The sequence below is a fragment of the Lynx rufus genome, unplaced genomic scaffold (genome assembly GCF_022079265.1).
Source record: "Lynx rufus isolate CCGP_SWC_20201006 ecotype Redwood Valley unplaced genomic scaffold, mLynRuf1.p SCAF_18, whole genome shotgun sequence".
Lineage (NCBI taxonomy): Eukaryota > Metazoa > Chordata > Mammalia > Carnivora > Felidae > Lynx > Lynx rufus.
The window spans coordinates 10,207,473-10,220,664 of NW_025814832.1; the positions used below are offsets into that span (position 1 = coordinate 10,207,473).

The 13,192-nt window shown below is 40.8% G+C and overlaps 1 protein-coding gene across 3 annotated transcripts in view; it reads left to right on the forward strand.

Annotated features, from left to right (window-relative positions):
* Window positions 1–7,272, forward strand: part of TAF15 (TATA-box binding protein associated factor 15) — a 28,539-nt gene extending 21,267 nt beyond the window's left edge. For all 3 annotated transcript variants that reach the window (XM_047080846.1, XM_047080847.1, XM_047080848.1), the window contains 6 exons: window positions 733–862; window positions 3,523–3,615; window positions 4,745–4,826; window positions 4,943–5,031; window positions 5,140–5,656; window positions 6,943–7,272. In XM_047080846.1, the coding sequence (XP_046936802.1) occupies window positions 733–862; window positions 3,523–3,615; window positions 4,745–4,826; window positions 4,943–5,031; window positions 5,140–5,656; window positions 6,943–6,982 (951 nt within the window). In that variant the 3' untranslated portion in view covers window positions 6,983–7,272. The remainder of the gene's footprint in view (window positions 1–732; window positions 863–3,522; window positions 3,616–4,744; window positions 4,827–4,942; window positions 5,032–5,139; window positions 5,657–6,942) is intronic.
* Window positions 7,273–13,192: the final 5,920 nt, after the last annotated feature.

A 13,192-nucleotide genomic window follows, 5' to 3' on the forward strand; every position in this document is an offset into this window, starting at 1 on the left:
GATTGTGAGAACATTTTATGGATTCTGAAATGCCAATATATGCGAACTGAGCTGTACATTAGCCCAATATATAATGCTTTATTCCATAACTATGTTATTCATTGTTTACTTGTGTCTTGTGTACTGTTTGTTTCATGCATGTAATTTTCATGTTTTCAACTAGAAAGCAGCAGTTAGAATAGTGTTAGTAGATTGTAGCAATTGCCTGAAATCAGTTTGCAATTGTTCTTGTTTGGTTTCTGTGTAATACTCATGTTTTTTCTTTCTTTGGGAGTTAAAATTTCTTAAGAAATTTTTTACTCATGACATGTAAAACATTCACACAGTTCTGAAGAGTAAACATTCTTTGTCTTCCACTCCCATCCCAGCCAGCTTCAGTGTCTATACATTAGTGGCAGTCTGTTAAATTTGCCTGGTTGTACATTCTTTCTGACTTTTTTTTAATGTTTTATAAGGTATATATTTACCTGAAGCATTATCTACATTTTTTTGTGTGGGTTTAAAGAAATTATACATAGATAAAACAGTATATTATGTATTGTTTTCATAGCTTGGGTTTTACTTAATGTATCTTAAGAGAATTTTCCTTTTCAGAACCTATAGATAACCTCATTTTTATATTAGGTACATAGTATTTGTAGTATGTATATGTGAATTCCTTTTTAAAAAATCTTTATCTGGTTTATGATCACTTTTTCTTAAAACACTAATACCAACTTGTTTGTTTCTCAGACAAATAAGAAGACTGGAAAACCAATGATAAATCTGTATACAGACAAGGACACAGGGAAGCCCAAAGGAGAGGCAACAGTGTCATTCGATGACCCTCCTTCAGCTAAGGCAGCCATTGACTGGTTTGATGGTATATACCTCATTCATACAGTTTCAATATGCAGTTTGGATAAATGTTGTCCAGTCTTGAAGTCAAACTATATTCTGGTAGACTGGTTATTTTCATGTTTACTTTTGTGGGTTTTCTATTAAAAAAACAGGCCAGAGTTTTTATGTACCTTTAGAAATGAGATAGATGAGCTCTCTCCTTGTTTGTCTCAAATATTTCCTTATTATCATGCCTCGTGCTTGAAGCCACTCTGATGGAGATTTAGAGGGTTGGCCTGCTTAAATCTGTTCTTTGTAAATTTAGATTAATTTCCCTTCAAATATAAAGTTAATACATATTTGGAAGAAATAGTAAGATATTTTTCCCCTGAAAATAAACTATGGGAAAATAGAAGAAAGCAGTAAAGCATCCAGTCCTTTCTATTCAGAGATAACCGTTGATAATATTTAAAAAAGAATTTTTTTTTTTTAATGTTTGTTTATTTTTTAGAGGGGGGGGGACAGAGAGCAAACAGGAGAGGGACAGAGAGAGAGAGGGAGACACAGAATCCAAAGCAAGCTCCAGGCTCTGAGCTGTCAGCACAGAGCCTGACACAGGGCTGGAACTCATGAAATGTGAGAACATGACCTGAGCCAAAGTCAGATGCTCAGGTGCCCTGATAATATATATTTTTTTAAATTTTTAAAAACATTTATTTATTTTTGAGAGACAGAGAGAGACAGAGTGTGAGCAGGGGAGGGGCAGAGAGAGAGGGAGACACAGAATCCAAAGCAGGCTCCAGACTCTGAGATGTCAGATGTCAGCACCCCCCTGACACGGGACTCAAACTCACAAACCGCGAGATTGTGACCTCAGCTGAAATCGGACGGTTAACCAACTGAGCCACCCAGGCACCCCTGGCTAATATTTTTTTACTTACATTTCCTTCCACTCTTAAAATGTATTTTAAAAATAGTTTATCATTATATTCCAAATGTAGTTTTGTTTCATGCTTCTTTCACTTAACATTTTAATAGTCATTTCCCCATGTTATTAGAAATTTCATTGTTTTGTACCCTAATAAGAAGTAACACTGCATGTTAACTGTGGTTTATAGTCTAGGCATAATTCTAAAAGCTTTACATGATCCTCAGTTTGATCCTCATAGTAACCCTATGAGACAAACCCTGTATTATTATTTTATAGATGTGGAAACTAAAGCACAAAGAAGCTCTATAATTTCCAGGATCATAGCATAATTGACAGAGTCAGGATTCAAACTGAGGCAGTCTGGCTCCACTGTCTCTAAAGGACTTAACCGTGCTAATTAGATTGACAGACACCTGAGGTCCCTTCCACTTCTGAGATTATTGTACCTGTGTCTTTCAAAAACATAATTGCATTTCCTCTTCAAAAATGAGATTGGATTCTCTATCTGTCCTCACCTTAATATTGTTTACCTTTTTGCATTAATCTGTCAGGACTAGCACCTTGCTATTGAAGGCTAGGTCCATTTTTCCTCACTTTTCTGTGTTTGCCATAGTTTTGGTGAATTAAAAAGCAATCTCTTTTGCTCATACATATTCAAAAATTATTGTGCCTGTTGCCCACAGGGCATATGAGCCTCTTAAACCTAACTCCATAGTTCAGGTCATTCATTCTACAGCTTTGAAAATACTGATCTGTGAGTGGCTTCTTATATTATACTGTCTGGTACTGTGAAAAGTTGCCAGCCGCAATGATGAGTGCTTTGGTCAGGGAGCTAAGGCTCCTGGAATTCTGACCATTTTATAAAATCCTTGGGTACCTTTTCCTTATATGTCAGTTCTCTTGTTTAATACAAAATAAAAAGATTAATTCCTGTCTCTAAGGCTGTGAGGCTGCAGAATATATGTATGTGTGCATGTATGTAATTACATATGTATGCAGTTTTTTGCATGTATTATTTTTAAAGCTAATTCTTGCATATGGTAAAAAAGTTTCAAACTGTACCAGAAGTGTATAGTGAAAAATGAGCTTTCTTTCCACCTTTGATCCCCAGTGATCTTTCCCCTGCTGAGAGTGAGGCATAATAGGCAGTGAATATATAGCGTATGTGTATTTGTAAAGGTATGTGTACACATGTATATGTGTACACCCACACACTAATTCCCTTTAAAAAGTAGAAGTGGTAGTTGGGACGCCTGTGTGTGGCTCAGTCGGTTGAGCGTCTGACTTCGGCTCAGGTCATGATCCCATGATTTGTGAGTTCGAGCCCTGCATCGGGCTCTGTGCTGATAGCTCAGAGCCTGGAGCCTGCCTCAGATTCTGTGTCTCCCTCTCTCTCTGCCCCTCCCCCGCTTGTGCTCTCTGTCTCTCAAAAATGAATAAATGTAAAAAAAAAAAAAAAATTAAAAAGAAGTGATAGCATACTACACACATGGTTTTGCATTTGGCTCTTTCCATAAAAAAAATATTAGATGTGGGTTTTTTACTCAGTAAAAAGTAACTGGGTCCCAGTGACAGATCTGCTCTATTCAATAGATGATAATCATGTTTTAACACTGTTACCTTGATTCTTTGGAATACTAGTGTGTTTGAATTTCTGTGAGGATATGTCTGTTATTACTCTGAAACTAAAAGTTTCCAAGACAATTTTATATTTTTGTTGAGAGGTAAGATGTGCAGTAGCACTTCTTTAAAATTATGTTCTTTTTTCTTAGGAAAAGAATTCCATGGCAACATCATTAAAGTGTCCTTTGCTACCAGAAGACCTGAATTCATGAGAGGAGGTGGAAGTGGAGGTGGGCGGCGAGGTAAGATACTTGTTGCTCACAGGCCTGGATATTGTACAGAGGGTTTGAATTTGAGTCCATGGTCTGTCTCTATTGTGTGAATTACTACTTCTTTCTCTCCCTAAGTTTTTTTACTTAAATCTTTTTTTTTTTAATTTTTAAAAATTTTATTTTAGTTTTTAATTATTATTTTTTAAATATTTATTTTTAAGAGAGAGAGAGAGAGAGAGAGAGAGAGCACAAGGGGGGGAGGGGCAGAGAGAGAGGGAGACACAGCTTTAGCCTCCAAGCTCCCAGCACAGGGCCCGTCGTGAGGTTTGAACCCATGAGCTGTGAGATCATGATCTGAGCCCAAGTCGGACATTTAGCCAACTGAGCCACCCAGGCACCCCTTAGTTTGTAATTCTTTTAAAAGAAATTTTTATTTATTAGAGAGGGTGCAGGCACACGGGAGAAGGGGAGAGAGAGAGAGAATCCCAAACAGGCTCGCTTCATGCTCAGCACAGGGCTCAATCCCACGACCCTGGGATCATGACCTGAGCTGAAATGAGGACTTGGACACTCCAACCAACTGAGCCACCCAGGCACTCCATCTTTTTCCTTATATCTTAAAGTGAGAGTGGGTACTGAAAGGAGATTGGGTAAATAAGGTGTCATAATAGCTAAGAAAGTAGTTGAAAGAAGGTTCTAGAAATCCCTTTGGAAAGCTGTGTAGCAGTTTTTTGTTCACCTGGAGATCAGGAGACAGTTGCTTAAATGATACTTAATTAGGTAATCTGACCAGTTTATAAATTCCCTGATACAGTTGCCGTCACCTTAATTCATTTCTATTGTGTTTAATTTCTTAAATTTCGAATATGTTTTCTCTGCCTTTATCACTGAGATTCTCAGACTAAGGAGGGTATTATAGAAAGTGGACTTTGAAGTTTTTTAGTGCATTAAATAATGCACTATATTATGTGCTTGCGGTCTTTTCCCACATTTCTTGGATTTACTAAGTAAAGCCTCAAATGAAAAGAATCAGGGTCCTACCATAAGGGGTTCATTTTGGGGGTGGCCGCCCGGTTATTGATGGGTACTTGCTCTGGCTTTTCCTCTGTTTCATTAATGTCTACTGCTAGTTTTTCTCCCCTACTCCTCTTTCCCCCAGGCCGTGGAGGATACAGAGGTCGTGGAGGCTTTCAGGGGAGAGGTGGAGACCCCAAAAGTGGGGACTGGGTTTGCCCTAATCCGTAAGTATCTCATTTATTTTGTCAGTAATAGGGTTGGGATTGGGGTCAGAGGATGCAAGAGGGGGTTCTGAATCAATTGGAAACTATTGAACATTTTTATTTTCCTCCTTTCTCAGATCGTGTGGAAATATGAACTTTGCTCGAAGGAATTCCTGCAACCAGTGTAATGAGCCCAGACCAGAGGATTCTCGTCCCTCAGGAGGAGGTGGGTCAGCTTTTTAACAGCAATTCCATGGCATTTATCTTCTGACTAGCATTAAGGGTGCTTTACATTATTCTGCTGGCCTTGCTGATTTGCATTTTTACCTTGCAGATTTCCGAGGAAGAGGCTATGGTGGAGAGAGGGGCTATAGAGGTCGTGGGGGAAGAGGTGGAGACCGAGGCGGCTATGGTGCAGACAGAAGTGGAGGTGGCTATGGAGGAGACAGAAGTGGTGGCGGCGGCTACGGAGGAGATAGAAGTGGGGGTGGCTATGGTGGAGACAGAAGTGGGGGCGGCTATGGTGGGGACCGAGGCGGCGGTTATGGTGGGGACCGAGGCGGCGGCTATGGAGGAGACCGAGGCGGAGGCTATGGGGGAGACCGAGGCGGAGGCTATGGAGGAGACCGAGGAGGTGGCTACGGCGGAGACCGAGGTGGCTATGGTGGAGACCGAGGCGGCTATGGTGGAGACCGAGGCGGCTATGGAGGAGATCGAAGTGGGGGGGGCTATGGAGGAGACCGTGGCGGCGGTGGCTATGGTGGAGACCGAAGTGGAGGCTATGGAGGAGACAGGAGTGGTGGTGGCTATGGAGGAGACCGAGGTGGCTATGGAGGCAAAATGGGAGGAAGGTGAGTATTACAATGTACTTGTTAATCTTTTTATTTTACTGCTCCTAGGGTTTAGGATCCGAGCCCTTTTTGTCACATTTTCTTAATGTCCAGTTGTTTGGAACTTGAATTTTTCATTGGAAACTCTCAATTAGGATGGAGAAGATTCATTTAGTTTTCCTGCTTAGAAATTTCTAAAACTCATTTTGTTTTGGAAATTGTTTCATAAATCTATATTTGTATGAGGGTGTGTATATGGCTGTGGTATTTTCTCATGGCTAAAGTTAATTGAGATTGAGAGGTAATTTGAAACTGTGTGTAAATCAGAGGTTCTTAATGTTAAGTGAGGGGAGCACACCTTTCATAGGGGCATTTTCTGAGATCACATGTGACACGTGCCACCCTGTAGTTGTTTCTCTGGAGAGTCTGGTAATCCCTTTTCCAGATGAAAATTCCTGATGGTACTGATGGGAGTGTGTTGTGCACATGAATGGTGTAGAGGCAGAAAAGTTGATGAAAAACAACTTCGATTATTATACTAAGCATCTATATGCCAGATGCAGTATAGGGTAGTGAGAATTAGTATAGCATATGGTTAAGAGCATGAAGTTCAGAGATAAGAAGTCTCTGGTTTCAAATTCTGGCTTCACCACTTACTAGCTGTGTGATGTTAGGCAAGTTACTTAACCCTTTGGAGCATTAGCATTCCCATCTATAAAATGGGGCCAGTAATACCTCCTTCATGGAGTTGTATTAGATCATGTAATGACAGTTCCTGGCCCACAGTAAGTGCTATATAATTGTTAGATACTAGTAATTATCTATTGAACATGTCTTACTGTATAGCAAATCCTGTGGAAGTGTCTTTCTATTCTTTAGTTTAGTCCTCAGCTCCATGAGGTAGATGTATTTCCCATTTTGTGAAGTAGGAAACGTTGTGTAACTTTTCCAAGGTCACATAGTAAGTGGCAGACCCAGAATTCTTACATGAAAGTGTGTGCTTTCCTTTTTCTGTTATGCCACTCGTCTGTTAAGAGTGCTTGACAGCGGTTTAGAGTCCTTACTGTAGATGGAAAGTTTTTAAGACTCAGTGATAGCAAAATCTTCCAGGAACTTTGTGGGTCTTAAAGCTGATAAATTAGATATTTATTAAGCACTTCTAGGAGTAGAGAAATAAATTAGGTATGGTGTCATTCTTACAGAAATTGTCAAGCTGATGCCAGTCACCAGCACCCTGAGGAAGTGTCTGATGCTCCCCCTTGGTAGAAAATTAGAATTTAGTCTGGCTCTTTATTTTTCATTCCTAGAAACGACTACAGAAATGATCAGCGCAACCGACCATACTGATGACTGTTTTGAATGTTCCTTTGTCTCTGACATGATCCATAGTGAAATTGCCAGAGTTTTGCCTGCTGCTTTCCTCGTGGCCTCTTCTTGGGTAGTGAAATTAAGTGACATTTGGATTTTTATTTGGGTGGGAGGGCTGGGACAGTTTTTCTTTTAGAAATGTCCATTGAAATTTCCCCATTTAGTTTTCCACCTCTCCTTTCCAACCCTTGAAGCTAAGTGCGTTGTAAAATATTGCCAAAATGGAAAGTGTTTTGTATTACTGCAATAAAGGCTGCTTGTTTTGTGGACTTTTGTACATTAGTGCATTGTTCTATCACACTCAGGATTCAGTTACAGCAGACTGTAACCCTAAAGAATTAGGAAATTCATTCTGTTTCATTAACTTAAAACGTTACTTTCAACAATACTGAGCTCCTGCTCTGTTTAGAGTAGTAATTTGCAAGAATGACTGCATGTCAGAATTACCCGAGGAGGCTATCAAGATTAGATTTCTAGGCCTCACCCCAGGTCTACTTGGTCAAAACTTGTTAAGTGTGGGGAGCTAGACCTAGGAATCTATATCAGGCTCACCAGATGGTTTTGATACAGTCACTTTAATGGCACTTTACAGCTGTGAGCCATTTATTTAGGGCAGTGTTCTAGATGCTGGGAATGTGGAAGTCTAAGGGTTATGTAGGAAGAGTAAGGATTTGATGACAAGCCAGGGTGAAGATACCAGTGTGCTGGGTATGTTACTTGGCATTCATTAAAGAACTATTTCTCCTACACTTATCAGGGGTAAGGCATTGCACCAGATGCTAGATATGTTGCCCCTCAAGCAAACAGACAATATACAGTCTGACAAGTACTCCAATAAGAATTAAGTACAAGGTACTTTGAAGGCTGATTGGAAGGACATGATCCAGTCATGTATAGTCGAGAAGGCTTGGTAAGTCTTGAGGGAAGAGTAGGAGTTGGCTAAGTAAGAAGGCTGGGTGAGGAAAGGTATTCCCAGCAGAAAACTAATGACATGAACAAATCAGGAGTTAAGAGAGTGAAGAACAGGCTCTGCATTTGAGAATTGTATATAGTACATTGTGGTTAGAGGGAGGAGTTCAAGGATGACCCTGCAAAAGGTAAGACTGGAGAGGTAAACATGCTTGGTGAGAAGGTCCTTCTTGCATTTCATTTTTTCCCTGCCTCCAAATAGGGAGTCATTAAAAGATTTTTAACCAGGGCAGTAGCCTGACCTGAGTGGCATCAACTGAAAGATGATGATGGCTGCCTTGTGGAGAGGCTGGACTGGAGACAGAATGGTAAGCCAGGTGAGAGATGATATTGGTCTGAGCTCAGATAGTGACTGGACAAGGAGGAGATAACTAAATTGATTTGAGAAATGAGGGAGGGACACTGAACAGGATTTGGCTGGATGTCAGAAATTATGGGGAGAGAAGTCAGGTTTCTAGCCTGGTGATTGGGTAGATGTGCTATTCATTTAAATAGAAAACACTGGGAAAGGAACAGGTTTTGGAGCAAGATTAGGGGAAATGAGTAGGTAGCTGGGTTGTGCAAATCTGCAGCTTAGAAAGTTGGCATTCAACATTATGCATGCTGATTTTTTTTTTCTGTACTGACTTCTGCTTCCTTTGCTGCTTCTCTGCCTGACCTTCAGATGTAGGAGGTTTCTCAGAGCTTGTTCTGAATCACGTTTTCCTTTTCAACTTACGCTCATTTTCATCCTGGAAGAACTTCAGGCTGTGGCTTTAAATACCATCTAATACACTGATGATTACCAAATTTAAGCCTCTAGTCTTGACCTCTTGCCTTCCTTCACTCTGGATTATATTCAGCTTCCTACTTGACCTTTTTATTAAGATGTACTGAACAGAACTTTTTTCTTTTCCTTTCTTTTCTGTTTTCGTAACTCTGACGGGACTAAACAGAACTTTTGATTCCCTTTCCAGATCACTTTCTCTCCTATACATTCTTTTTCCTGTAAAGTCTATTTTTCCCATAGTAGCCAAATGATACCGTAAAGATGTGAATCAGACTATGTCATGCCTTTTTAAAGGCTTTCAATGACTTTTATTTTAGGGAAGCTGCATACCCAACGTGGGGCTTAAACTTATGACCCTTAGATTGAGAGTCACGTGCTCTAATGACTGAGCCAGCCAGGTGCCCCATTGACTTTTGTTACATGTAAGCTATAAATTCCTTACCCTGACTTGTGGAATGCTTATGAACTGGCCTCTGTCTCCCTCTCCAACCTTATTGTGTAACATTTATCCATACTAACCTTGCTTTAACCACATTGGTGTTAATTCTTCATGGTACCAATATACTTTTGCTGTAGTATCTTTATATGCTTTGTTTCGGATTCACCTTCCTCAAATATTCAGATGGCTGATTCCTTTTCATTGCAATGTTGGGTCAGATTCCACCCTCCTCCCTGGCCTTCTATCTAAAATACTGCCTCTCCTCAGTGACTCCTATCACCTCTTACAATGTCATCACAATATCTATCATTATTTGAAATGATCTTTTTGTGGTTGTCAGTTTCTCTCTTCATTAGAATATAAGCTCCAGGGGGCGCCTGGGTGGCTCAGTCGGTTAAGCGGCCGACTTCAGCTCAGGTCACGATCTCATGGTCCGTGAGTTCGAGCTCTGCGTCAGGCTCTGGGCTGATGGCTCAGAGCCCGGAGCCTGCTTCCGATTCTGTGTCTCCCTCTCTCTCTGCCCCTCCCCCGTTCATGCTCTGTCTCTCTCTGTCTCAAAAATAAATAAAACGTTAAAAAAAAAAAAAAAGAATATAAGCTCCAGGAGAGTAGGGAACCTTGTCTGTTGTTGACTGTTCTACCCCAGTGCTTAGAACAGTGTCAGGCGCAGAGTAGGTAACTCAATGAATATTGGCTAAATGAATGAATCTATTATAGGTACAGATTTGAGATTAATGAGCCACTAATATATAAATGGTAATTAAAGTGCTGAGTGGATATAATAAGACTGTCTAGAGTAGTTCTTCACCATCCAAGCTCTATATTAGAATTAGCAAGGATGTTTTTTTTAAACACAAGGATGCTGGGTTCTATTCCAAAACAATGAAATCTCTTCGGCCTGGCCATTTAATAAGAGCCTCAGTTGATTTTAATGGTTTGGGGAGACAGTATATATAGAGAGAAGAGCCTAGGATAGGACCCTGAGAAATACTAATACTTAAGAGATCATAGAAGAGGATCCTGAAATAGAGACTAGAAATGGCCAGTGAGGTGTTGGTGGAACCCAAAGGAAGCATGGATTTTAAAGAGGGAGAAGCTAGTGGTGTCAAGTGCTCAAGCCAGGCCAAGTCATACAGAGTGCATATAGAAAGCACTCGTATTTAGCAATATGGAGGCTCTAAATTACCTTAGCACAGGGTGTCTCAACCTTGGGACTACTGACATTTGGGTTGGAGAAGTCTTTGGTATGGGGGGTTGCCCTTTTTGTTGCAGGATGTTTAGCAGCATCCCTGGCTTCTACCACGAGACTCCAGGAGCGGCTCCCAGTTGTGACAATCAGAATGTCTGACACTGCCAAATGTCCTTTGGGGGGACAGTTTGGGGTGCATGATTGCCCCTTTTGAGGACCACTGCCTTAGCAAAAGCCATTTTGGTAGAGCATTGAATTCTGAACCCAAACTGAAGTGGGATGATGACTAATAAATATTGGAGAAATGGAGACAGGTAATGTGGACAACTAAAAATCTTGATTATGAAGGGTGGTTAGAGATGGGGTTGAGGTAAGAAGAAGTATCTGGACAGGGATATGGGTTTGTGGGAGGTTATTTTTTAAGATGGGTGAGAAATAAGCATGTTTATACACTATGTGCAAGGAAATGGGGATAATTGATGTTCAAATCCCTTGAAGAATGGTGACCAGAACACTGGTGAAGGATTTACAGTAGAACAGGAGAATGCCTCTTGTGTTCTTTCTGGAGGTAAGGATAGTTGCAGATGCTGATAATGATGGTAACAGATGATTAACATTTATTGGGGGCTTCCTATGTGCCAGGCACTGTTAACAAGCACTCTGTGTTAACTAATTCTCACAACAATGCTGTGAACCAAGGAAGTATAGGAAACACTTCAGAGAAGAGATAAATGGTGTGATTTTGATTGCTGCTTGAAAGGAGCTTCAGAGGGTACAGTGAGGAACAGAGGCACTGAGAGGCTAAGCAACTTGCCCAGGATCACATCTCTAGTAAGTGGCAGAGTCTGGATTCTAATCCAGGGATTTAGCCTTAGAGCCTGTGCTCTTTACTGTGCACAAGGATGCTTGTAACAGAGGTGGCAGGAAGTTGAAGTAATTCCATGTGATGTCTTTTTATCCCCTGAGTATAGTAAAATATAATAGTCTGCTGAGAGTTGGGGAATATGATAGTTTGAAGAGACTGTAGTAAATGTGAGGATAGTAGAGATAGCAGAGAAGACTTAAGATAACCATTGTAGGAAATAGGAAAGTATTGTGACTAGGAACCTGTAAAGTTGCCAGACAATGATGAGAGCCCAGTTAACATAGGAGGCAAGTGTTTTATGGGTAGTCTATGGATGTGTGATTTTTCTCTATCTTAAAATTTTTTTAATATATTTTTATTTACTTATTTTAGGTGTTTTTATTTATTTTTGAGAGAGAGCGTGTCTATAGCCATAACACCCTGAATGCACCTGATCTTGTCTGATCTTGGAAGCTAAGCAGAGTCGGGCCTCGTTAGTACTTGGATGGGAGAGAGAGAGGACGTAACGGGAGGGGCAGAGAGAGAGGGAGGCAGAGGATCTGAGGCCAACAGCAGGCTTGAACTCACAAAACTGAGCCAAAGTCAGGTGCTTAACTGACTGAGCCACCCAGGTGCCCCGGATTTTTCCCCATATTTAATTAGCAACCTGGTTATAGGAACAGAGGCAGTTTGATTCAGGGTTAGAGATTTTACTAGTCAGATACTAGTAATCTGAATAAAAATTTCAGATTTGTTTCATACCTGTTGGAGGTATGAGAAGAGTAGAGATAGTGGTTGATGGATGGAGTCTAGGCTGAGTAGGAAGAAAAAAACAAGTTAATGGAGAATGTAGGGATGTCAAGAATGGTGTTACTGATGAGATTCAGAGAACTGATATTGAGGATAAGCTGGATAGATAGAAGGCTTGGGTCAGAAAGTAGATATTCAGGATTTGGGAGATGGAGCAATTCCTGGGGATGATAAGGGCTGGGTGTGGCCATGGAAGTGGATGGCTAAAGTGAGTGGAAGGGAAAGGCCTTTGTATTTGAGATCAAGAACTGAGGAGCTGGGTGTTGGGTGGTTGTTACATCATGGTGATAGGAAGACCGAGGTTCAGGCAACGAATAAGAAAACAGAGAAGTGAACCAGAGGATGGTATAACTAGAGAGCCAAGACACTTGAGTTTTATATAAAGGCACAGGGCAATGATGACATTGGAAGGAATGGAGAAGGATGAGCAACACCTAGGATTTTGGGAAAAGGTCATGGCATTCAGGAGAGAGAGCTAGATTTCAGTTATGGCACAGAGATGGATGAGAATGTTGGAAGAAGAGGTGGAGCGTGTTTATTGCTTTTTTTTTTTTTTTTTCTGCCTTCAGAATTAGAGGGTATATTCAGAGGTTTCATTAGAAAGAGGGAAAAGAGGAGGGAACATACATTTTGGATGGTGTCCAAAGAGCAATAGCAACAGATCCTGGCGACTGAGAGAAGTGGGCATTTCAGGCCTCAGAGAGAAACTGGCCACAGCTAGGATTAAGCGTGTTTGTCAGAGTATTGCATCTAGGTAGTTTTGGTACTTATTGGGAAGGCTTTGCTACATTGGTGGTGTACTGGATGGTGGGTCCTCTCTGCAGGGCTTTATGCTGAAGGCTGTCTTAAGTCTTCTGATGAGGATTGGTGAAATTAGGATTGAGGTACTGCTGAGCAGAGACTATTACCTGGTTGAGTAACAAGATATCCTCTAGAAAGCCAGAAATATGGAGGAGTAGGAGGAGGGGTTAGAGATCTGTGGGCAGGATTTTATAGTAGTTGAGAGCCTAAATTAGGTAATAAGTGCTTGCTTGTACCCACAGGCTGTTAAGGTGCACGGAAATTTGTGTTAGGTTACTCATTGGCCCAAAGGTGCAGAGTGGGTAAGAGAAAGGAAGATCCATTTTTGCCATCTTTGGTCTGTGTGTTTTTACTTACAACTCTGTAAG